The 26,945-nt window shown below is 35.1% G+C and overlaps 1 protein-coding gene and 1 long non-coding RNA gene across 2 annotated transcripts in view; one reads left to right on the forward strand and one right to left on the reverse strand.

The window, feature by feature from the left end:
• Positions 1–26,945, forward strand: part of LOC306653220 (intermembrane lipid transfer protein VPS13B-like) — a gene marked incomplete at its 5' end in the record, with an annotated part of 899,457 nt that overhangs the window by 622,780 nt on the left and 249,732 nt on the right. The window contains 1 exon segment of the mRNA XM_079126163.1: positions 1,610–1,753. Within this exon segment, the coding sequence (XP_078982289.1) occupies positions 1,610–1,753 (144 nt within the window).
• LOC306653450 lies at positions 16,233–17,956 on the reverse strand. The gene is made up of 2 exons (XR_013761724.1): positions 17,247–17,956; positions 16,233–17,150 (listed from the first exon to the last, which is right to left on the reverse strand). It is a non-coding gene; the product is annotated as an uncharacterized lncRNA (long non-coding RNA).

Genomic DNA, 26,945 nt, shown 5'->3' on the forward strand with positions numbered 1-26,945 from the left:
CTTGAATTTTTAAGTACTTGTCATCATGAAATTTAGAAACAAAAGTAAGAATGTATCAAATTGTTAATAAAATACCATTCCATGTTAATTAACTCATCTTTTAACTTGAAGGCATTATTAGAAAGTTTCTCATTCCCAAGTGAAAGAGGCACAAAGTTGGAGAGCAGAAAATCTAGTTCTGGGCCAAGCTCAGCTTCATGTTAAAAGATGTCATTTACAGCTATTCATTTAAATTCTCAGTTCCTCCATTTCCTCATACATATCTTAATTGCCTCATGTACAGCCCCTCCCCCAGTTAGCCTCCAGATTATTTTAAAAATCAAACTGATCAGATGATAATTATAAAAGGAGTAAAAACAGAACTTATTTTTATGGTGTTAGCTAATGATTCTACCAATTGCATTCATACCATTTAACAGACAAGAAAATGCTAATTTTCATGGGATGATAGTCTACTAATAGAACTAACATATTTTTGAGGACAAAATTTCATCTCCTTGGGAAATGTAACAATGACAGTTTAAAAAGAAAAAGAAGACCTCTGAGCCATACTTTTTTTCATCATTACTTGAGGAATAAAATAAGAATTTCAAGTATAATGAGTGAATACAGGAAATTTGTGAAGGAAAGTTTAACCAAAAAAAAGGATAATCATTTCAGATATGCTGTTCTTTATGGCTTTATTAAAAGCTATTCTAAGCTGTCCAGTTTGTATTTGGACAGCCATAGTCTCCTTTCAAATCCATTCCTTTGGGTGATGCTAATAAGGAGAAGGCATGTTAGAATTTCCAAGCATTGGGACATTGTCCACATGGACTTCATGAAAAGAGGCAGGAATTATGCTTATTAGCTGAAGCTTCTGGATTTTTTTTTTTCTGTTGTCTTCCTCTGTAATAGGTTTTCCAGTGATAAATGTTCAAATGATCAGCAACAATTAAATAGTGGACGTGTAATGCTGCCAAGATTTTAGCAGTTTTAAGAAGTAAAATTAATTAGTCTAGCTATCTGTGGCTGTAGCACCATATATTATTGCAAACACTTAAAATGTATCCTGTGAATAGTACTTATACCATAGTGTTTGCAATTAAAATTGCCTACTGCTGTTGTCTGTTTATATCTGTCTGCCCCTTAGGTTATAACCTCCTCAAGAGCAAGTTGTCCTTTAAGAACAACCTTATTCTTTATGATAGTCCTAGTATTCTACTATAATGTCTAGTACTTAGAAGAATTTTAGTAAATACTTGATTTGAACTGATGAACAAGATCCTGCTATAGAACTACATTGTTGCTTATATATTAAAACAAGGATAGTAGTTTTAAGTATGAACAAGTCAAATGGATATGAAAAGATGAAAAATTCTTGTTAATGTGTATTTAACACAAGGCCAGGCATATTGCAAGCCTATATAAATAGTCTTTAAATTAATCCATTATCTATGTCAAGCAACTGTGCTCACCATTTTTGCTTTTCTTATTAACGTATGAATTTAAGTCCCATCAGACTTAGGAAGTAGTAACGGTCAAATAAGTAAGAATAAAAATGATAAATTATCTTCTAAAACCTATCATATTTCTTTATCTGTATTCAACCTTTGTCCCCCTCCTTCAGGAGATTTTAGTGTGTGGCCATTCCTTGGAAGTGAATATAACAACAAACCTGGACTTCTTCCTAAGTGTGGCTCAAGTTCAACTCTTACATCAGTTAATAGTAGCAAATATGACTGGTCTGGAACCATCAAACAAGGCCACAGAGGTAACTGTTACATGATTTTGGTTAGACTCACTGCATTTGTACCAACTTTACAACTGAAGAACTATAATTAAACTAGATGCTTTCTGCTAATTTTTCTGCAGTTAACTTTTCACAATATGGTCCTAAATCATTTTGGATTGATGCTCTTTAGTTTTGAATTTTGTTTAGTCTCTTTTCCTCTTATTTGTCATGCAACTTTACAAAATTGCTGTGGACTGACCTCAGAAAAACCTTTGTTGAAAACATGATTTTATTTCCCTGCTATAAGAAACCTGGTATAGCTTTCATGGACTCAGATACATTACAGGGATAGGGCTTCTTTTGAAAGGGAACTTTGTAAGAGTACTATGGGAATATCTTCAATAAATAACTGGTAAATCATTTATTTCCCATGCTCAGTGAAGAATGGACACAATGATAAAAGTTGAATGCCTGCCTAGTACTTTAATTTTGATCTGGTCTTCATTGGAAGTCTATTATAACCACAAAGCATGTCAGCATAAAACAGAACACTGCTTCTTAGAAGCATCTTGAAGTGTTTTCTTTGCTTTTATTTTCTGCTTCATTTATCGTAGCTGTACTTAGAATAAATCTTCTATATAATCCCAGGAGAACAAACTGTGAAAATGGTGTTTTTTAAAATTCTTACCATGAGTTACAGAGAAGGCTCATTTCTGTTTATTAAGAACGTAGAGAACCAGGTACGGTGGTACACACTGTAATCCCAGCAGCTCAGAGGCTGAGGCAGGAGGATTGCAAGTACAAAGTCAGCTTCAGCAACTTAGTGAGGCCTTAAACAACTTAGCAAGACCTTGTCTCAAAAATAGAAAAAAGCTAAGGATGTAACTCTGTAGTAAAGTGCTCTTGGTTAAATCCCCAGTACATAAAAAAAAAAAAAAAAAGGAAAAATAAAAAAGAATATAGAGGTAGGGAAGTAGGGAAGGAAGTGGTGTTCACAGAGAGCCACTTTGTGCCAGTCAGTGTGGCAAGGCATGTCCCATAAGATAACACAGACATCTACAATCATATTATACTAAGTCTGTGAGATGGGCATTATTCCCATTTTACAGTAGAGAGGTGACCTACCCCAAATCATCACCCGTAGCCAGAAAATGAAGACGTGTGTATTGAATTTAGGTCTTTAAAGTCAGTTCTCTTCTTATTCTGCCACAGATCATGTACCTATCACCTTTTTCTCTCAGTCTTATTTAGTTTTCAAAAGCTATTTAAGTATGATAAACTTTTGTAAATGGAGATTCTCTAACTCAATCATTTTTTACCATCTATGATTTATATTTATTCATTGTCTTTTTTAAGGACCATAAAGCTATATATTCTCAAATCTAATGACTGTTTTCCAGTGGACTTTAGATAATCCATAAAAACATAATTATATGGCATAAAATAAGCAGATTTAAAAAATTCTCCCATGCATTTTCAGTGAAGTCCATGAAGCAAGTTGGGTTGGAAAATAATATTTTATATCCCTATATTATTTGTGCCAGTTTTATAAATCTCATATCAAAGAAATTAACTCACAGATTACCGATTTGTTTTAGGAATTAATAACTGGTTATTTTTGTGAGATGTAGTTTTTATGTTGTCAAACAAGTGTGTTATCTCATTTATTACAGAGAAATTCCATAAACTATGATAATCATTACCATCATAACTGCAGATTATATAATGTTTCCTACATACCAATAAATATCCAGACCATTTTACCTAATTTTCTCCTCACAATGACACTTTGAGGCAGGCTGTATTACTATACCACTTTTAACATGAAGAAAGAGAAACACAGAAAGATTAGAGCCTTGTTTCATTGAGGACTAAGCTCAGTTCTAGGGACCAGTGTTTAAGAATCAGCAGTTGAAAGATGCAGAGTCATGGTGGGGAAATCGGTCATCATTTATTCAGAGGTGGCCACAGCCATTAGCCAGCCCTCTGAACCATTTTCGTAGGCCCTTGGTACAGCTCAAATGAAGAAGTTGGCACACTGCCAACAGCTTACTGAAGGGAGGGTGTGTATTTACAAGTCAATGTTTATGACCTTGAGTACACATACTGAATTAGTGTTTCTGGCCTTCACTAACCATAACAGCCAATTCCCAACCCTGGCTACACACTAAAAACATAATATAAAACATATCGTAGCCCACCAGAAGTCTTGGCGAGGGAGCCTATCTGTAGTCATTTGGGCCTGTCCCAACAATCTGCCCACTTTTAGGATTTCTCACCATCCAATCTATAGGTCTGAAGTCTTCTACAGTGATCCTTTAGCAAGGAGGGCAGAGCCCTGCATTTATAGTCTACATTATAAGCTGCAATAATGTATGTTGGGACCCTATCTCCTGAGGTCATGGAAAGTACATCCTGAAAAATCCTTATGTGATACCAGGCATAGCAGCTCGTCTGTCATCCCAGCCGCTCATGAGGCTGAGTCAGTATGATCTCAAATTCAAAACCCGCCTCAGCAAAAGCAAGGCACTAAGCAACTCAGTGAGACCCTGTTTTTAAATAAAATACAAAATGGACCTGAGGATGTGGCGGCCAAGTGCTCCTTAGTTTAATCCCTGGTACTGCACCACCTCCACCCCTTCCCCCTGCAAAAAATATCTGCATGTGAAATTCCAGTTTGTTAGCCAAAGCCAAAGAGGCTGGAATGCCACACACAGCAGGACAGCAATAACTCCTCATGCTAGGCCAAGGAATTAATAACTGTTTACCTACATACTTATACTGCCTATCCCTAGGATCAAATTTCAGTAAATAAAAGGACACTCAGAATACAAACACCCTTCCCTGAACATCAGTTCATCCTTCACAGATAGATAGGTGATTACCTTTAAAACAACCAAACTATTATTATTTTGAACTCTTTAAAAATTTAGACTGAGTTAATGAAGAAATGCAAGAAGGGATATGTGTTTGTTAAAAAAGTGTATCCTCAAATTAGGAACAGCTACTATTTTATAAGAATAATGAATTACTAATGAGAATATCATTTATTTGCACTGTAAAGGGATCCTGGGAATTACAGACCAGTCAATGTGCTGTCTGTTCTAAGCCCTGCATCTGACACTATATTGATGCAGTAGTGTGGAACATATTTCAGTAAAAAGACATCATGCATATTTAGTATATTGCTATTTTTGAGAGTGTTGATATTTTCAGACAAACTTTTGGCAAGGGTCATTTGAAATATTTTTTAAAATATTGTTCAGGTATGGATAGGTGGATTTTTGTTTAGTAGAGGAAAATTTCTACACTATAAACAAAGGAAAGAGAAACAAAGGACATAGCTTTGCAAATAGAAGTGAGCACAATAGGACAGCTTAAGGATTGCAGCTAGAACAATATTTAACATTAATTTTAGTTAAACAACTGACATAATGGAACTTTCACATTCATATCTGAAAAGAACCACTTCTGAGTAATAAAATGTGTAGTGATGATTTAAGCAAGTTGCCACACATCTTGAACAAAATATTTCCAGTATTTTTGCTCTAAAAAAAATGTACACTAGGTAGAATGAGGCCACTGCATCTATGCTTGTATTTGTAGTCTTTGATTTCCATTGTCCCCTTCCAACATTGTTACTTATGGCATATGGCTTCTAGCATATACATCTTCCTTCATTTAAATTAATCTTTTCTTGTTTCTCTATACATGATATGATAGTCTGAAAAAGTACATAAGAGAGATCAACATTTAATTTTCAAAAAACCGAAGTTCATTTCACAGTACAAAGGATGTGTTTTTATGTAGCTTAGTGCAAGAGTTCACCATCCCATTCAGTAGTCCTCTCTTGACAGCACTGGGCTCTGTAAAGCTAGTACAACAGGCATGTTATTTGGGATTCTTAGATCCTAGTTCCTTCCTATTTACATAAGATGGTAGTCAGTGTGCTAGATACCATAAGAGTGAAAGCCAAACCTAGAATTCGAAGGTTTTCCCCAAAGCTCTACTGCTCAGCCTTGGTTTCCTTCCCAGTGTTCAGCAGGGCTGTGATGATTGGCACAATTTGTTTCTCTTTAGAAGATTATTTACCTTCTTACAAAATGGTTCTGCTCCCATGAACACCCAATTATATGAACATGGCTATTAGTAATAATATCATGATATGCAGGAATTAGGAAGATTGTTTCATTACATCTCCACCAAGTTTCAGAAAGCTTTGATAAGAGAATGTGAAGAAATAAAGAGGTAAAAAGTTTTAATTCATGTAGGTATTTTTAGAGAAATAATGCAGGTCATTTTATATGATGATAAGAGGAAATTTAAAATCATTGTAAATATTCCCAAGGTTATTAGTATACAGAACATTTTAACAAATAATTCAAAAAGAAAACAGACAATCCTACCTTTATACCATTTATTCCAGTTACAGTCTCAAAAAAAGGTACAGCATATGTTGAATAGAAGTGGTGAAGGAGAGCATCCCTGTCTTGTTGCAGTTTTTAGAGGGAATGCTTTCAGTTTTTCTCCATTTAGAATGATTTTGGCTGTGAGCTTAGCATAAATAGCCTTTACAATGTTGAGGTATGTTCCTACTATCCCTATTTTTTCTAGTATTTTGAGCATGAAGGGGTGCTGTATGTTATGAAATTCTTTCTCATCATCTATTGAGATAATCATGATTCTTAACTTTAAGTTTATTGATGTGATGAATAACATTTATTGATTTCCAGATTTTGAACCAACCTTGCATTCCTGGGATAAAGCCCACTTGATCATGGTGCACTGTCTTTTTAATATGTTGTTGTATGCTATTTGCCAGAATTTTATTAAGGATTTTTGCATCTATGTTCATCAGGGATATTCGTCTAAAGTTTTCTTTCCTTGATGCGTCTTTGTCCGGTTTTGGTGTCAGAGTACTACTAACTTCATAGAATGAATTTGGAAGGGTTCCCTCCTTTTCTATTTCACGGAATATTTTGAGGAATATTGGTATTAGTTCTTCTTTAAAGGTCTTGTAGAACTCGGTTAATAATCTATCTGGTCCCTGGCTTTTCTTGGTGGTAGACTTTTGATGCCTTCTTCTATTTCAGTGCTTGAAATTGATGTGTTTAAATTGTGTATGTCTTCCTGATTCAGTTTGGGAGGATCATATGTCTCTAAAAATTTGTCAATGTCTTCTATAAAAGAGAGCCTACAGAGTGGGACAAAATCTTTTCCACATGCACTTCAGATAGAGCACTAATCTCCAAAATTTATAATGAATTTACAAAACTTTACACCAAAAATACAAAGAACCCAGTCAATAAATGGACCAAATTACATATTACAAATATATGAAAAAGTATTCAAAATCTCTAGTAATTAGAGAAATTCAAATTAAAACAACTCTAAGATTTTATCTTATTCCAATTAAAAAGGCTCTTATCAAGAACACAGGCAATAATAGGTGTTGGCATGGATGTGGGGAAAAAGGCACACTTGTACATTGCTGGTATAGTTGCAAATTGGAGCAACCACTCTGGGAAGCAGTATGGAGATTCCTCAGAAAACTTAAAAGGACCCACCTTTTGACCCAGTTATCCCACTCCTTGGTTTATACCCAAAGGACTTCAAATCCGCATACTACAGTAACACAGCCACATCAATGTTTATAGCAGCTCAGTTCACAATAGCTAGATTGTGGAACCAACCTAGATGCCCTTCAACAGATGAATGGATAAGGAAACTATGGTATATGTGCACAATGGGATATTGGTCAGCGATAAATAATAAAATTATGGCATTTGCAGGCAAATGGATGGAATTGAAGACTATCGTGCTAAGTGAAATAAAGCCAATCCCAGAAAACCAAAGCCAAATGTTTTCCCTGATGAGTGAATGATGATACATAATGGGGGTGAGGGTAGGAGGTGAGGGGTAAGAGAATAATGGAGGAACTTCAGATTAGATAGAGGGAAATGAGACAAGGTCGGGGGCAGGGGCATGAAAGATAGTGGAATGAGACAGATATCATTACCCTATGCACATGTATGATTACATGAATGGTGTGAATCTACATAATGTACAATAATAGAAACAAAAGTTGTACCCTGTTTCTGTACAATGAATCAAAATGCAGTCTGTAAAAATAAAAAAAAATTAAAAATAAGCAAATAAATCAATTGTAAGTAAAAAATTTAAAAAAAAACAAATAATAATAATAATAACATATTAAAGCTCTGCTCAGAGAAAATATTTTAAGGTTACTGGAGGCAACTGCAGAGTGGTATGTGTGTCTTTGTGTGTGCTTGTATGTAGTGTGTATGATATGAGGGTATTTGGGTACACAGACCTGTATTTCATTCTCAGTTCGTATCACATAAATATCTGTAGGCCTTAGTTTTATGTATGGACCATGGTTTTGTAAATCTTTCTTTTTACTCTTTATTAGTTTATTGAATTAAAAAAGTGAAGATCAAAAAAAAAGGTACAACATAAACTTTACATATTGTTTTAATGTTTTAAAGAGATTTAGACTGAAAGATGAAAAATAAATGATCTGTTATCTGTGAAATCACAAAGAATACAGATAACATACTAAAATTAGTATTTTAAATTGAAATAGTTTATTTTTTATAATATAGTTTTATTTTCATTGAAGAAGTACATGAATTATAGTAATCAAGTACTGCTTAGTTATATTTATCCAAATTAGCTTCAGTTCCCCCAGTACTCCCACCTCATTCTGCTCCTTTGTTAGCCACTTTTGTCTCTATAAGCTCTTTTCTTATGATATTGATATCCAGTGTTTCTGAATAACCTGAATTAACTACCATCTCTTGGTTCACTATAATCTTATTCACTTGATATTTATTGTATATAAAGGTTCCATCTCTTCTGCTTTTGTATTCCATGCCTCCATCTTCCCAATATTCTTATGTATTTTGTCTTTATCATTTTAAATTGTTTTCATTATAAAGATTTTGTAAATAATGTTCATTCTGTAGTGAAGTCATATTATATAGTTGTATTTACTGTTTTTATGCTTTTTGTTTGTTGGTTTTTCCTGAAATTGGTCATTGCTGTATTTTGTATTTGCTCAGTTTTTCAAAAATCTGTTTTATTTTTCTTGCCTTTCTCACCTGTAGCTCTACATAATGCTTAATAATTTTCACACTTTGAAACTTATATAATATTACCTCTGCCCCTTAACCCTTTGAAACCATGACATTTTTCCTGAAGACTTTGTTCTGCATTCTTCATTCTGTACTGTTGCTTCTTTAGACCTACGGTGCCCTTAGCACAAAATAGCTAAATGAAAGGAAATTATGATTTTTTAGGTTGATGTAGAGTGTTGGAGAAAATCTAGGGTGCCAAAAAACCATTATGTTCAATGAATACATAAATTTGCTAATTTCTTTACCTCACCATTCTAAAATAGTAACTATTGTGAATTACCATATAAAAACAGTACATAAAACTATTGAAATTAATTTATTAGACCTAACTAATATAGTTTAATTGAATGTTTATAAAGTTTGTTATAAAATAGACCATAACACATTAGACTTTTGGTATGAACTGTGGTTGAGAATGTGCACAGAAAATAGTGGTGAAGTTGAGACTATTTTGGTGGTATTCTTTCTATTTTAACTGCAAATAATTTACTTTGGAATTGTTCTTCATTTTAGAAGTGGAAAATTTTTCATTAGAAGGAAAAAAAATTCTTATAGACACATTTGAGCAACTTAAGATTGCTAGAAATAGATGGAAATAGAAACTTGAGGGTGAAGAAGAGGAAAAGGGAGTCTTAAGTGTGTGGTGGTATAGTAACCGATATTTATGGAGTAGAATTTCAGGTAAAATGAGGGAAATAGAGGCAGTGCACATCCCAAGAACATATGTGGTGGGTACAGATTGGGTTAGAAACTGGAAACCAAGATTGCTGTGGAGGAGTTTGTTGATGTTCAAACCTATCTCAATGTTCTCTATCTTGAAGAGACTGTAAATAGAAAAGTCAGACCAGAGGTTATATGTTTCTATATTTAGGAAAGGAGATGGGAATTTTGGACAATATACATGTAGTGTCCTCCCTGTGGTGTTGCTATGCTAAGTATTTGTTTTCCTTCCAAGGCACCTGGATAGTCTACTTGTAATCAGGCCATAAACACAGACTCCAGTAAAATGTTATTTCAAGTGAAGCCTTAAATGGACAAGAGGGGCTGTGATGGAATGCCTTGAATTACTTAAAATCTAGACCTGGAAAAGAGATTAGGTATTTACTCTGTATTCTCTTCAAGGGAAGGATTTCATAGGTACATTGAACTTTTATACCTATTGAAGTTTTATACCTTGTAAATGTTAAAAGTAGTGAAAATATTCTCCTGATAAACAGGCTGTGCTCAGGTAGAAACATCATTGTTGCCTCAAAGTAGATAGAAAATATCAAGAAGGCAATAAAAATTTAAATTTTTTCCACTGTAATGATATTTATCACTCATCTGCCAGAAATCCAGTAAATGCATTAAGTTTTCCTAAGGTTCTGTTAAACTGACTACCCTTGCCTTCTTCAGTAGTGTCAATTGAATGCTTAGTATCTACCATTTATGGGCTACAGAGGAACAGAGGTGTGAAAGATAAATACACTGTGTCCCGACCCTCTAGAATTTTATAGTCAGTTGGGAGGTAAGAGCATAGATAACTACAGTGATAATTAAGAACAGAGTAGTATGTATTAAGTGTTAAATATTCCCCTTGGAAAGCTTAACATTATAAGAATCCAGGGAAGAAAGAGAAGACCTTAGGCCATTTTATCAGTAACCTAGCTTCGTGGAAAAGTTGAAATTGATAAGGTAGAGAAAAGTAGCTTATTTACTTGCTCAACAAATATTTAGTTCTTCTTTCATGAGAAAGAGTATGGATACTAGGGTGACAACACTTAAAAGTGGTAAAGTGTCTGCTCTCATTTTCTAGTGATTATTTTGTAGGGAAGATAGACAATAAATAATCAAAGATTAGAGCAGGTAGAATATATATAAATACAACTACTAGTAACTGATCAAATCATTCTTACAAACTTAAATCTCATTAGAGATTGAATGTTGAGGAAGAGAAGCAGTAGAGGGATAGACACAACATTTGGTGTTACTAAAAATTAGTTAAGGTATGGAGAAATAGTGTGGAAAAAGACATGGAAATTTGTAAACCTTAGGATTTCTTGATGGAATGCTGAAAAGTCCATTTTTCTTAAATGAAGGAACTGTGCTGGGAAATAATGGAAGATGTAGTATGATGTATGTATTTTATTGTGGACAGTTGGGAAACAAAGCTTAAAAACTAAAATGAGTGAGGTAACATGGTAAAAGTGGTATTTGTTTGTTATGTATAATCTCTTGGCAAAAGATTGAAGTGGCATTTACGAAACTGTGTGTTCATAAGGAAAGAAGACGGTGGAATAATATCCGGAGAATATGGATGCATAATCACTGACAAAATACTGACAAACCAAATCCAGCAGCATATAAATAGAATTATATACCATAACTGGATGGGATGTACCCAGGAGTCCAAGGTTGGCTTCACATCTAAAAATCAATTAATGTAAAAAACTGTATCAATAGAATAAAAAACAAAATCAGGGACTGGGGATACAGCTCAGTTGGTAAAGTGCTTGCCTCATGTGCACGAGGCCCTGGGTTCAATTTCCAGCACCACTGAAAAAAAATAAAATAAAACTAAACTAAAAGACAAAAATCATACTCATTTCAATAAGCTTTTGATAAAATCCAATATCCTTCCACAATAAAAACACTCAAAAAACTAGGAATAGAAGGGAACTTCCTCAATTTGATACATTATATCTATAAGAAATCCACTTAATTATAAAAGACTGGATGCTTTCCCTCTGAAACCAAGAAAGAGACAAATATATCTTCTGGTGTCACTCCTGCTGAGCATTGAACTTGAGAGGTTCTAGCAAGGGAAACTAGGCAAGTAAAATTTTTTTAAAAAGAAAAGAAAAAAAGATTTCTAGATTGGAAAGGAAGAAGTAAAACTATCTGTATTTACAGATGAAATGACCTTGTGTGTAGAAAAAAATACACTAAAAAAATTTACAACAAATAAGTGAGTTCAGTAGAGTTGTAAGATGAAAGATTAGTATATGGAAATTAATTATACTTGAATATACTTACAACAAATAATTAAAAATGAAATGATTTTATTTATAATAGCATCAAAAAGAATAAAATACTTCAAAATACATTTAACAAAAGAAATCTAAAATTTACAGTCTGAAAATTGCAGAATATTATTGAGAGAAGGATTTGTTTATTTTTTTGGTGCTGGACCTCATGCCTGCTAGGCAAGCTCTCTACCACTGAGCTGTATTCGCAAGCTCTCTACCACTGAGCTATATTCTCAACCCCAGGAGAAAGTTTTTAAAGATCTAGATAAATGAAAAGACATTTGTGAACCACAAGACTTACTTTAAGTTAATAGTCAACATGGCAGTACTCCACAAATTGATCTCCCACACAGCAAAATACTGCTCAGAATCCCAGCTGATCTCTGTAGAAATTAACAAGTTATTCTAAAGTTCATAATGAAATGCAAGAGATCCAAAACAGGTGAAACAGTCTTGAAGAGAATCAGAGGCCTTTTACTTCCTGATGTTAAAACTAATGATAAAGCTACAGTAATCAAGATAGTGTGGTACTGATATAATGATAGATATATAAATCATTGGACTGGAATTCAGAGTCCAGGAACTAACTGAACTAACATTTACAGTTAACTGATTTTTGACAACGAACATGTAGCCTACACCTCTCAATGGCAGACTAGTCTTTTCAACAAACGGTGCCAGGACAGCTGGATATTCACATGCAAAAGAATGAAGGAAGATGCCTAACTCATACCATATCTAACTCAAAATCGATCAAAGACTTAAATATAAAAGCTAAATCTATAAAGCTCTTAGAAAAAAGCATGGGCATAAATGTATTAGGCAGTGACTTTCTAGATATGGCACCAAAAGTACCAGGAACACCTCCCTCCATTAAAAGAATAGGCATATTGGACTTCATCAAAATTTCAAACTTATGTGGCTCAAAGGACATTACCAGGAAAATGAAAAGACAACTCACAGAATGAGAGGAAATACTTGCAAATCATTTATCTGATAAGGAATTTCTACCAATGATATATAAAGAAGTCTTATAAAAAGAAAAATAATCAAATTTAATGATTTATATAAAGATCTGAATAAATATTTTTCCAAAGATAGTTTTGTGACATGCAGCTAAGGAGGTCCAAATTAAAACCCCAAGGAAACACCATTTCACACTCACTGTGATGGCTATAATCAGGAGGTCAAATAATAAGTTAAGGAAAGGATGTGAAGAATTAGAACCCTCCTACATTAGAACAGATTGTTTACCTGCTTGGCCCGCTATTAACAGTGATACTTGGGGTACCTCTGCAAAATTCTGAACATTAAGTAGGTCAGAGTTTGAAACTACTACCCCCAAAGTATATCTCTGAAATTTTATTATTTGTTCTTGAACATGCCACATGCATACACACATTAACTCATAAATTGAGCTACATAGCTCTCCAACTGAAATCTAGAGTACACAATATGTGTTATTTCTTTTTAAGAACAGATACATACACTTAGAAAACCAGATCAATAATGGATAGGTTTGAAGAGAGGTCTATTATGAAAATAAGGGTTATAACATTTCACCTGTTGTTTCAACTTAGCTGCATGTCACAAAATTCAAAACTTGAAGTTTCTTTCTTAGATCAGTGATCTAAGGCTGGATGAGGACTGCATCCAAAGACCTAGGTTCCTCTCCTCTTGCTCCTTAGTAATTTCTAAGGTGTCTCCCTGCATTAGTCCAAGATAACTTACTGTGTTGTAATCAGCAGATTAGAGCAAAGGTGAAATGAAATGGGGAGTAGTAAGCACACTGCTCCCTGTAAGGACAGGCCCTTAAGTTGCTTGCATCTTTTATGCTCACATTCCATTCATCATACTCAGTTGCACAGGCTAAGAAACAGTCTTTTTACATCTGCCCTGCTAATAAACATTATTTTACTGCTGTGTGCCCTGTTAAATGGCCATGTGCCCTGCTTGAAATTGTTTTACTATGGAAGAAGGGATAATTAATATTTGGGGTACAGAGATTTCAGGGTTACCTGGAAAGTAAAGCCAGAATATTCCTCAGAAAGTAGCCGTGCATTTTCACAATACTTTGAACATATCCCCAAATAGAGCCTAAAGTTCTCTACCATATAATATAATAATGTTAGCTTACAAATTGTTTAGTGCTACTATAAGCACGGGCACTGCCTTTTCCCAGTGTTTCTCCCTCTCTTCATCAAATGGTAGAACTCTCTTTGGGTGTACAACATTCTTCCATTCTGTGTGATTTTGACGGGGCTTCCTAGTATAGGGTAGTCATGTGACATACTTAGCCAATTGTTGTACTTAATCTTTCAGACCTGGTTACTAGTTAATGGATTCAGGCAAGGGCAGTGTTTCATATGAAGATACTATAAAGAAAGAACTCTTTCCTATGGATAAATAAGTTTAGATGCTGCAGTAATGAAAATGTCATTGACCATACCCTACTCTTCTACTTTACCATTGTCATGGGAAGACAACCTATCTGTATTTGAAAATAAATATAGAAAATAGGAGGTGAACACAACACAATAAGCAAAGCTAAGAAATTGACCCAGGGTCTTGATGACCTCTTCTGATTCCTTTGACACAATTCTGGTCCATAAAGTATTCCATGGCTTTCTGGGAAAGATTTTTACTTCCTCCTTTTCTTCCTTGGAATAACAATGATGGGAATTATTGGCCACTTGTGACCATGTGATGACAAACAGAACAAAAGCCATATAGTGATAATAGCAATGAAAAATGATCCTGATATACGAGGACATAATAGTATTACCATCAGCCATCACTTTAGATTATGTGAGAAAAATAATCATAAATTGTTACTCAAGCCACTAATATTGGACTTTCTATAACGTAAGGCCAAACACAATCTCCTCTGATACAGGTATTGTTATAGTTTACTAAATCGGGGATGATGAAACCCTGGGAAAATACTGAGCACACGTTGGAATTGATGCTGAGTAGATGCTTGCTGTATGAATTAATAAAGAGATTTCTTAGTTCATGGGAATTCCTATATCTCTTCCTCCAAATAGGAAGATAAGGTATATGCAATATATACTCCAAAAGAATTTGAATAACTTGATGACTAACTGTATAGTTTTTGGACAGGTTTGGTGCATATTTTGGAGGATTGTGAATAGGAGGCTGAAATGTTTTCTTTAAATCAACAGGCAATAGAGAGAAGTTGACATTTGTTGTGCTAGAGAATGACAGGTATGCTTCAAAGCTCAGATCCATTTTAGACTAAATTCTCACACATTGATAGTAGTCCTCTGTAAGCATGTGGTCTTCAAACATAAAATCATAGGTACATTTTCCACCATATAATATAAATGAGGAACTACTATCTGATTATTTCAGTAAGGAATTCAAATATCTATACCAAGTAGTATCACCCATTGCTTCCAGAAGCTGCAATCATTCTATCGTATTTTCTTAAGCACTTTCAAAATGGACTAAATAGAAGGCTGAGAGGGTTGAGATTGCCATGGGTTACGTTCATTTGACTGCAGTAATTATAGTAATTCCTGAATAACAAGTAATCATCTTATTAAGCCTACTTACAGAGGTGGTGTATATAAGGAGTAACACATGCTCATTTTAAAATCAATGTCTTAGAGTAAATAAAACTTCTGAAGCAAAATATAAACCATGTTTTCAGGGACAAAGAATATAACCACATCACTGAAGATCTGATGTGGGAGTCCTTTGATCCATGCACTGCATATCCTGGAGAGGAAAGTAGACAGTTCACAGCTAATTGAGTGCTGCTTTCTTTGCTTTTTCTCCTCTTCCTCCTCCTCCACTTAACCACTTGGTTTTAGGCACTTCCTTAGCTCTCCGTTTCCTTCAGTCCCCACTGTTGATGCCCTTGATAGCCTGTTCCTTGGATGCCTGGTACCTCTTTGATAGGTAAAAATTCTGTTTTCTAAGGAAAATCTCATTTGAAAAAAAAATTTTTTTCACTTAACCATCACAAAATATACAGTTCTTATTCCATGTTCCTTTAACATTTCTAAAGAAATGAATATTTTTATCTAAAAGTAAAGGTTTGTTTCCCTAGACTTTCTGGTACTATTTATTATATTTGGCTGCTGTCTATCTGTCTAAAGTGTAAAGAACTACGTGAACACCATATTTATCTGCCTATGAAGCATGCTAAAGTTACATTTTGAAAATACTTCAGGGGCTGAAGATGAAATAGTCATCCTGAAATAACTCAGTGGCAGAGCGCTTGCCCAGCATGTATGAGACACTGGGTTCCATCCTTAGCACCACATTAAAATAAACATATAAAATAAAGACATGCAGTCCATCTATAACTACAAAATTAAAAAAAATAAAAATTCAGTCCAGCTTGTTGGAGCAGGTAAAAGGCCCTTTGGTCCAGCCACCTCCCCATGCTCCCTCAGCCCTTGCTCTCAAGGCTGCTCTCTCCTCATGTCCCTCACAGGCCTCTGCCATCTACTTCTCTGCAGTTTCTTTCTTCTGATCCATGCTAAGAAAGAAGTCTTCTTTCTGACACTCAATTATGTCTGCAATTATTGCTTCTTCCTCACCTATTTTTTTTTTTTTTTTTTTTTTGGTGGTACTGGGAATGGAACTCAAGGCCTTGTGCTTGTGAGGCAAGCACTCTACCAGCTGAGCTATCTCCCCAGCCCCAAAACTATTTTTCTCTAATTTCCAGTGCTGCCTTTTAAATGCCATGTTCTTGTGACACAAAAATTATTGTATATAAGAAGAAAAGCCCTAGGAAAATAGCTAATAACTGATTCATTGCTATTCTTTCTGAATAAAAATGGGATACATGAGTTGGTTCTTTAAAATAACTGAGGGTCCATGATTTGCTTGGTTTCGTCTCTGATAGTCTGTATTTTTTTCTAATAAGCAATTTCTAGGCTATGCTTACTATTATGTAAAAGAATTGACTTTTTAAAACACTAACATCAGAATCATTGAAATATATATAACTCTCCTCTAAGATTTCATACCTTTTTAGATTTCTTATTTCTAGAATTTTGGCTCATCCTCAAAGTTTCCGCACAGCAAATGACTAAAAATCTTCCCAGAGTATAGACATATATAAAATAAACACAAGCCTAAACCCAATAATATTCCTCTTACACTTAGTAAGATTCCTAGACTTCAGAAAATATGCCATCTCAAAGGAACTGAACAGAAGAAGTGTGAACCGTCAACAAATATATGAAAAAATGTTCAACATCGCTAGCAAGTAGAGAAATGCAAATTAAACTATACTGAGATTTCATCTCACTCCAGTCAGAGTGGCATTTATCAAGAATACTAGTAACAATAAATGTTGGTGAGGATGAGGGGAAAGAGGGATACTCGTACATTGTTGATGGGACTGCAAATTGGTATGGCCACTCTGGAAAGCAATATGGAGATTCCTCAAAAAGCTAGGAATAGAACCACCATTTGACCCAGTTATCCCACTCCTCAGTGTATATCCAAAGGATTTAAAATCAGCATACTACAGTGATGAAGCCACATCAATATTTATAGCAGCACAATTTATAAAAACTAAGCTATGGAACCAACATAGGTGCCCTTCAGCAGATGAGTAGATAAAGAAAATGTGGTTTATATATACAATGGAATATTACTCAGGCTTAAAGAAGAATGAGTTTATGACATTTGCTGGTAAATGGATTTGGATATCATGCTAAGTGAAATAAGCCAATCCCAAAAAAACAAAGGTTGAATGTTTTATCTGATATGTGGAAGCTAATCCACAATAAGTGGGGGTGGGGGTTTTAAAATAAAGAATAGAACTTCAGTGGAGTGGAGAATGGAGACTGAAGGAAGGAGGAATGGGAAAAGGAAAGATGGTGGAATGAATCTGACATAACAATTCAATGTATTTATACGAATATAGCACAGCAAATCTCACCATTGTGTGCATCTACAAGAAATTAATTTTAAAAGAAAACTATGAATAAATAGCAGAAAGATAGTGGAGGGAAGGGAGAAGGGATGGGGAAGTACTGGGGACTGAATTGGAACAAGATATATTCCATGCTTTTATGATTTGTCAAAATGGATTCTACTGTCATGTAGAATAATTAAACATAACTAAAAAGAATCATAAAAAAGAAAACATGCCATAGGTTGCCCCCACAGAATTCTTTCTAAAGATTGACTCATTCAGTAGTGTATCTTTGAAAAATACAGTACACAGGGGTAGTGGAAATATTTGGTGGTGGTGATAGTTGCCCAACTGTGTACTTTTTTAAAACCTCATCCAACTGTGTATTTTTAAAAAATATTTCTAGTTGTATATGGAGAGAATATCTTTATTTTATTTATTTATTGTAGGTAGTGCTGAGGATCGAACTCAGTGCTTCACATATGCCAGGCAAGTGCTCTGCCACTGCGCCACAGCTGTCCATTTTTAAATGGTGAATTTTATTATTTACAATTATGCTTCAATAAACCTAGCTATAGGAACTGCTCAGTGGCACAGCTTTAGAAGACACAAAAGCTCACTGGCAACAATGATTTCCATCAGTGTCAGAGTAGCTACTCAAAGTCTGTAATACCAGCCAGCCCTTAACCGAGTACTCACCATGTGTTAAGACAGTGATCTGTTTTCCATACCTGAATTCCTTTCATCTTTGTAATCACCCTCTGAGTTTGGGGCTGTTTTTCACATTGTACAGATATGGAAACTAAATTTCAAAAAAGTTTTATAACTTGCCCAATGTATATTCTAATAAGTGTCAAAGCCAGGGTCGAATTCTCTATCGGCCTCCCACCCTGCCAGTCTTGCTCTCTCTCTCTCTTTCTCACTCTCAAACACACACACGCATACCATTGAGGATATATTGATTAGAAGCGTGGTTAGAGGCAGTTCACTGACCAAGCATATGAATTGGGAATTTATAGGAAGAGTTAAACAAAAATTAGAAAGTCATAGAACGGTATTTCTCTGTATTCTGCTCTCCTCCTTTCTCTCTCTCTCTCTCTCTCTCTCTCTCTCTCTCTCTCTCTCTCTCTCTCTCTCTCTTTTTTTTTTTTTTTTTTTTTTTTTTTTTTTTTCAAATGAGGTCCTACTACTGGTTGCCCAGGCTGGGCTCAAGTGATTCTCCTGCTTTAGCCTTCTGAGTAGCTAAGACTACAGATGTGTGTCAGGGTGACCAGTTTGCACCTGTTCTTAAACTTTTGACCAGCATTTCCTTTATGCTGACATATAAAAAAAAATGTTAGAATGAACTATTTTCTGCTTAAAGTTTCAAGAGACATTTATTTATTGGCTTTATTTGGTTTTATTTCTAAATATGGAAAAGACAAGCATGTTGAAATGTCAGTGCAAGGATTCAATTAAAAGAGAGATTGAAATATATTGGAATGAGAAGGATAAACTGATAGTATAATATTATTAAAACAGTGCAAGAATAGTATACACCTAAAATGGTAGGGGAAGTTGACATTGGGATGCAGAATACTTTAATATGACAGAAGGGAAGAGAAATGATAGATATAAACAGGTTCATGAGTTTGGTTAAGAGGGAGTTGAGAGGATGCCCATTAATGGCATTGTTTTCTGTCTCTTTAAAATAGGATATAAGGTCATCTATAAAAGAATGATAAGTTGGGTTTGAAGGTTCAAGATGGGGCAGGAACTGGCTTATTCTATTAAACTTTTAACTTTTGGCTTGGTAAATATAGATCAGAATCTTCACAGATACATACAAATAATCTAATAATCAAGACCAGAGGAATGAAAATACAATATAAATTCAGGCCATTAGAGTCTAAACCTCAGCTTTTTATTGTTTTATTATAGATCTTTAAAAAAATTTTATTTATTTATAAATCTTAAATTTTTTAATTTTATAAATTTTTAAATGTTTTATTATTTTCAATAATGTTTTTATTTTTCAAGGATTTTTAGAATGGTTTGGATTTACATAAAGGTTATGCAAATATATAGAAGTTCCCTTATGCCCGCACCCAGTTTCCCTTCTTATTAATATCTTACAATATTATGATATGTTTATCACAACTTATGAACTAACATTGATATGTTATTATCAATTAAAATCCATACTTATTTGGCTCGCCTCAGTTTTTACTCAAGACATTCTCCTACAGCCCTTTTTCTGTTCCAGGATTCCATCCAGATTACCATATGATATTTAGTATGTTGTGTCTCCATAGGCTCTAGACCATGACAATTCCTCATGCTGGCCTTGTTTTGTTTTATCTTGACAGTTTTTATACTGGTCAGATATTTTGTAGAATGTCCTTTAATTTGGATTTATCTAATGTTGAGAGTAGAGTACCTACATGAATCGTCATGAATCATACAGATATTCTCTTCAGGTTTGTCTGTTCTCCTTCAGTTAAAATACTTAAGAAAATAGTAAAATATTTTCTTAAAAGATATGTTTTTGATTCTCCAAAAAAAAAAAAAATCAATTAGTAGTATGGATTGCAACTATAATCTCCAGGATGCCAGAGACCATATCTAAGACTCTTTTAGCTTCAGTGTCCTCATCTGCAAAAGAAGAGATTTGGACCATGCTAATTGGCCTTCACTTCCCCTGCTCATCTTTTGTTTTTGATGACCTGAGGGAAAGCCCAAGACTGACCTCCAGTGGTAATTTGTGCTGTGCTCCAAAAAATAAAAGCCTCTTCGTTAAGGAGATAAGTTGGAGCAACCAGGTAGTTAAGAAAAAGTAACACTCACTGAAGAGAGTTTCTTACACATTATTTGTTGAAAATTAATGAAAAGCCTCAACTTCTCCTTGATATGATTAGTGAAGTTTCTTTCTAGAAGCAACTTTAAAATGTCTCTTTCTTCTGCTTTTCTGAAATTAGAGTCATTTGGGAGAAAGAAAGAATAAGGAGTTTAAATGTTCTTCAATCTGTAGTTACCCCTAATTATTGATATGATCATTTCATAAATGTTTGTTCTGCTTAAATGATTTTCTTGCAGTATTTTAGAAGAGTTTTGGCCAATGTTCATTTCAGTTCTCTTAAAACATTTCTGAAGTCAATTTCTCATCTTCCTGATCTTTTTCTCAGGCATCTCTCTCTTCATAGAGCTGTATTTACATAAAAACTAAGAATTTGCTGTCCAGTGAGATCAGAAGATATTTATAAACCTGTGGGATTGAGGTATATCTGATCAGGAATAATTCTTCTAATATTGTTTTCAGCATTCTCCCTAAATGGAGCTAGGATTTCTGGGCTCAGCAGTTGATTATCTTTAAAACTAATGCAAATTATAAATACCAACTTAGGTTCAGGACCTCAAAAATGGCCTCCACAAGTAAGAGACATTAAAGCTTATTCTTCTTTGATGTTATGGCAAATCTTTAGTCAATCAGAGGTGAAAACTGATATTACCACTGTATTAGCGTTCTTTTGTCACTGTGACAAATTACCAAAAACTTAGTGGCGTGGAACCGCACAAGTTTATTATCTTTTACCTCTTTAGGTCAGAAATGCAGTACAGAAGTGTCACTGGACTAAAACCAAGGTGACAGGCGGCTGTATCTGTTTCTGGAGACCCTAGGGAAGAATCCATTTGCTTGCCTATTCTAACTTCTAGAGACTTCCTATATTCCTTGGTTCATGGGACCCTTTCTTTATCTTCGGTACCAACCATGGTGGGTCCATATCTTCTTACACTTCATATTTCTTACATCAAGGAAAAGTTATCAATTTTTAAGGACTTTATAAGCTAAAAACAGCAGAACCACATAGAATTTCTTTTTATGTAGGGTAGAGCTATCAATATTTATCATAATGAAACAAAATTTAGTGATATTTATTAGCTCATTGAAAAATAACCATACAGCTTTCCCAGGCAGCCCTGTGCACTCTGGCGGTGGGCTCCTCCTACAGGGCCAGATTCTCCAGCATCTCGGAGCAGGCCCCCCAGTGAGAGCCTTCCTGCACAGAACCAAGCTTCAAGTCCCTAAACCAGGGCAGCGAGTTCCTGCCCGCGGATTGCTTCAAGGACCAGGACAGGGCAGCCAGGGACTTCCCCAAGCAGCCCGCAGCCCGGCCCCCTCCGGCGGGAAGAGCCTGTCCAGGTTAGCTTCTCGGAGCAGACCCCCCAGCGAGAGCCTTTCCACACAGAGCCAGCTCCAAGTCCTGGAACAAGTGGCAGGCTAGGGGCAGCTTTCCTTGGAAGCACTGCATTATCAAGTTACTCCAAGACTTCAGGCTACTGAAGGTAGGAAGGTGATACACTAGAAATCTACAGGGACACTATAAGCCAGTAGAAGAATTCTGCAATATCACAAAGTCCCACTGACATCTGACCAATATGAGAAAACAAGGGAAGAAAATGTCCCAAACAAACCTAGATACTATATCAATAAAACCCAATGACAGCACAGCAAAAGAAATGTCAGAAAGGGAGTTCAGAATGTACGTAATTAAGACAATCAGGGAAGCAAATGAGGAGATGAAAGAGCAAATGCAGGCATTGAAGGAGGAGATGAAAGAGCAAATGCAGGCATTAAATGATCGCACCAATCAACAGTTAAAGGAGCAAATACGGGAAACAAGAGATCATTTCAATAAAGAGTTACAGATATTGAAAAAAAAACAAACAGAAATCCTTGAAAAGAAATCATGAACAGAATCTACAAGAATTATGGGATATCATGAAAAGGCCAAATTTAAGAATTATTGGGATTGAGGAAGGCTTAGAGAAACAAACCAAAGGAATGAACAATCTATTCAATGAAATAATAGCAGAAAATTTCCCAAATCTGAAGAATGAAATGGAAAATCAAGTTCAAGAGGCTTATATGACTCCAAATATACAAAATTACAACAGACCCACACCAAGGCACATTATAATGAAAATACCTAACATACAAAATAAAGACAGAATTTTAAAGGCCGCGAGAGAAAAGAATCAAATTACATTCAGGGGGAAACCAATAAGAATATCAGCATATTTTTCAATCCAGTCCCTAAAAGCTAGAAGGGCCTGGAACAACATTTACCAAGCCCTGAAAGAAAACGGATGCCAACCAAGAATCTTATACCCAGCAAAACTTACTTTCAGATTTGACGATGAAATAAGATCCTTCCATGATAAACAAAAGCTAAAGGAATTTACAAAAAGAAAGCCAGCATTGCAGAACATTCTCAGCAGTATATTCCATGAGGAAGAGATGAAAAACAACGATGCAAATCAACAACGGGAGGAAAGAGCCTAAAGGAATAGCCAAATAAAGGGGAAACCAAATCATGTCAAAAAACACAAATGAGTCCAATGACTGGGAATACAAATCATATCTCAATAATAACCCTGAATGTTAATGGCCTGAACTCATCAATCAAAAGACATAGACTGGCAGACAGGATTGAAAAGAAAAATCCAACAATTTGCTGCCTGCAAGAGACTCATCTCATAGAAAGAGATACCCATAGACTAAAGGCGAAAGGATGGGAAAAAACATACCATGCACAGGGACACAGCAAAAAAGCTGAGTATCCATCCTCATTTCAGATAATGTGGACTCCAAGTCACAACTAGTCAGAAGGGATAAAGAAGGACATTACATACTGCTTAAGGGAAGCATAAATCAGCAAGACATAACAATCATAAATATCTATGCCCTGAACATTGGCTCATCCATGTATGTCAAACAAATCCTTCTCAATTCCAGAAATCAAATAGACCACAACACAATAATACTAGGCAATTTTAAACACCTCTCTCACTGCTGGATAGATCGTCCAAACAAAAATTGAATAAAGAAACCATAGATCTCAATAACACAATCAACAATTTAGACTTAACCGACATATAGAATTTACCATCCAACAAAGAACGAATACACTTTCTTCTCAGCAGCACATGGATCCTTCTCTAAAATAGACCATGTCTTATGCCACAAAGCTACTGTTAGCAAATACAAGAAGATAGAGATACTACCTTGTACTCTATCAGATCATAATGGATTAAAATTAGAAATAAATGACAGAATAAAAAACAGAAACTTCTCCAATACCTGGAGATTAAATGATACACTATTATATGATGAATGGATAACAGAAGACATCAGGAGGGAAATAAAAAAATTTTTAGAAGTAAATGAGAACAAAGACACATCATATCAAAATCTCTTGGACACTATGAAAGCAGTACTTAGAGGAAGATTTATTTCATGGGGCGCATTCAAAAAAAAAGTAGAAATCAACAAATAAACGACTAATACTACAGCTCAAAGCCCTACAAAGAGAAGAGCAGACAAACACCAAAAGTAGTAGAAGACAGGAAATAGTTAAAATCAGAGCCGAAATCAATGAAATTGAAACAAAAGAAACAATCGGAAAAATTAACAAATTAAAGAGTTGGTTCTTTGAAAAAATAAACAAAATTGAGAAACCCTTAGCCACAAACAAAGAGAAAGAGGGAGAAAACTCAAAGTACTAAAATTCAGAATGAACAAGGAAATATCACAACAGACAGGATTGAAATACAAAACATAATTAGAAGCTATTTTGAAAATCTATACTCCAACAAAATAGAAAATTTCGAAGACATCAACAGGTTTCTAGAGACATATGAATTGCCTAAACTGAACGAGGAGGAAATACACAATTTAAATAGACCAATTTCAATTGCTGAAATAGAAGAAGTCATCAAAAGCCTACCAACAAAGAAAAGTCCGGGACCAGATGGGTTCTCAGCCGAGTTCTACAAAACCTTTAAAGAAGAGCTCATTCCAATACTTCTCAAAGTATTCCATAAAATAGAAGAGGAGGGAACCCTCCCAAACTCATACTATGAAGCCAATATCACCCTGATACCTAACCCAGACAGAGACACATCAAGGAAAGTTTCAGACCAATATCCTTAATGAACATCGACGCAAAAATTCTCAACAAAATTTTAGCAAATCGCATACAAAAATATATTAAAAAGATAGTGCACCACGATCAAGTGGGTTTTATCCCAGGGATGCAAGGTTGGTTCCACATCCGGAAATCAATAAATGTCATTCACCATATCAACAGACTTAAAGTTAAGAATCACATGATTATTTCAATAGATGCAGAAAAAGCATTTGATAAAATATAGCACCCCTTCATGCTCAAAACACTAGAAAAAACTGGGGTAGTGGGAACATTCCTTAACATTGTAAAGGCCATTTATGCTAAGCCCATGGCCAATATCATTCTAAATGGTGAAAAACTGAAAGCATTCCCCCTAAAAACTGGAACAAGACAGGGATGCCCTCTTTCACCACTTCTATTCAATATTGTTCTTGGGACTCTAGCCAGAGCAATTAGACAAACCAAAGAAATTAAAGGGATACGATTTGGAAAAGAGGAACTCAAACTATCCCTGTTCGCTGATGACATGATTATATATTTAGAGGAACCTGGAAATTCCACCAGAAAACTCTTAGAACTCATAAGTGAATTCAGTAAAGTAGCAGGATATAAGATCAGTGTTCATAAATCTAATGCATTTTTATACATAAGTGATGAATCTTCAGAAAGAGAAATTAGGAAAACTACCCCATTCACAATAGCCTCGAAAAAAATAAAATACTTGGGAATCAATCTCACAAAAGAGGTGAAAGACCTCTACAATGAGAACTACAGAACACTAAAGAAAGAAATTAAAGAAAACCTTAGAAGATGGAAAGATCTCCCATGTTCTTGGATAGGCAGAATTAATATTGTCAAAATGGCCATACTACCAAAAGTGCTATACAGATTCAGTGCAATTCCAATTAAAATCCCAATGGTGTACCTTACAGAAATAGAGCAAGCAATTATGAAATTCATCTGGAAGAATAAGAAACCCAGAATAGCTTTAGCAATTCTCAGTAGAAAGAGCGAAGCGGGGGTATCGCAATACCAAATCTTCAACTCTATTACAAAGCAATAGTAACAAAAACGGCATGGTATTGGTACCAAAATAGACAGACAAATAGATCAATGATACAGAATAGAGGACATGGACACAACCCAAATAAATACAATTTTCTCATACTAGACAAAGGTGCCAAACATATGCAATGGAGAAAAGATAGCCTCTTCAACAAATGGTGCTAGGAAAACTGGAAATCCATATGCAACAGAATGAAACTTAATCCCTATCTCTCACCCTGCACAAAACTCAACTCAAAATGGATCAAAGACCTCGGGATCAAGACCAGAGACCCTGCATCTTATAGAAGAAAAAGTAGGTCCAAACCTTCAACTTGTTGGCTTAGGATCAGACTTCCTTAACAGGACTCCCATAGCACAAGAAATAAAAGCTACAATCAACCACTGGGATAGATTCAAACTAAAAAGCTTTCTCTCAGCAAAGGAAACTATCAGTAATGTGAAGAGAGAGCCTACAGAGTGGGAGAAAATCTTTGCCACTCATACTTCAGATAGAGCGCTAATTTCCAGAATCTATAAAGAACTCAAAAAACTCTACACCAAGAATACAAATAATCCAATCAACAAATGGGCTAAGGAAATGAACAGACACTTCAGAGAAGAAGATGTACAAGCAATCAACAGATATATGAAAAAATGTTCAACATCTCTAGTAATAAGAGAAATGCAAATCAAAACTACCCTAGGATTTCATCTCACCCCAATTAGAATGGCGATTATCAAGAACACAAGCAACAATAGGTGTTGGCGAGGATGTGGGGTAAAAGGTACACTCATACATTGCTGGTGGGGTTGCAAATTAGTGCAGCCACTCTGGAAAGCAGTATGGAGATTCCTCAGAAAGCTTGGAATGGAACCACCATTTGACCCAGCTATCCCCCTCCTTGGCCTATACTCAAAGGACTTAAAATCAGCATACTGCAGAGATGCAGCCACATCAATGTTCATAGCTGCTCAATTCACTATAGCCAGATTGTGGAACCAACCTAGATGCCCTTCAGTTGATGAATGGATAAAGAAACTGTGGTATATATATATACAATGGAATATTACTCAGCCATAAAGAATGATAAAATTATGACATTTGCAGGCAAATGGATGAAATTGGAGAATATCATGCTAAGTGAGATAGGCCGATCTCAA

This window comes from Sciurus vulgaris (assembly GCF_902686455.1).
Source record: "Sciurus vulgaris genome assembly, chromosome: 1".
NCBI lineage: Eukaryota > Metazoa > Chordata > Mammalia > Rodentia > Sciuridae > Sciurus > Sciurus vulgaris.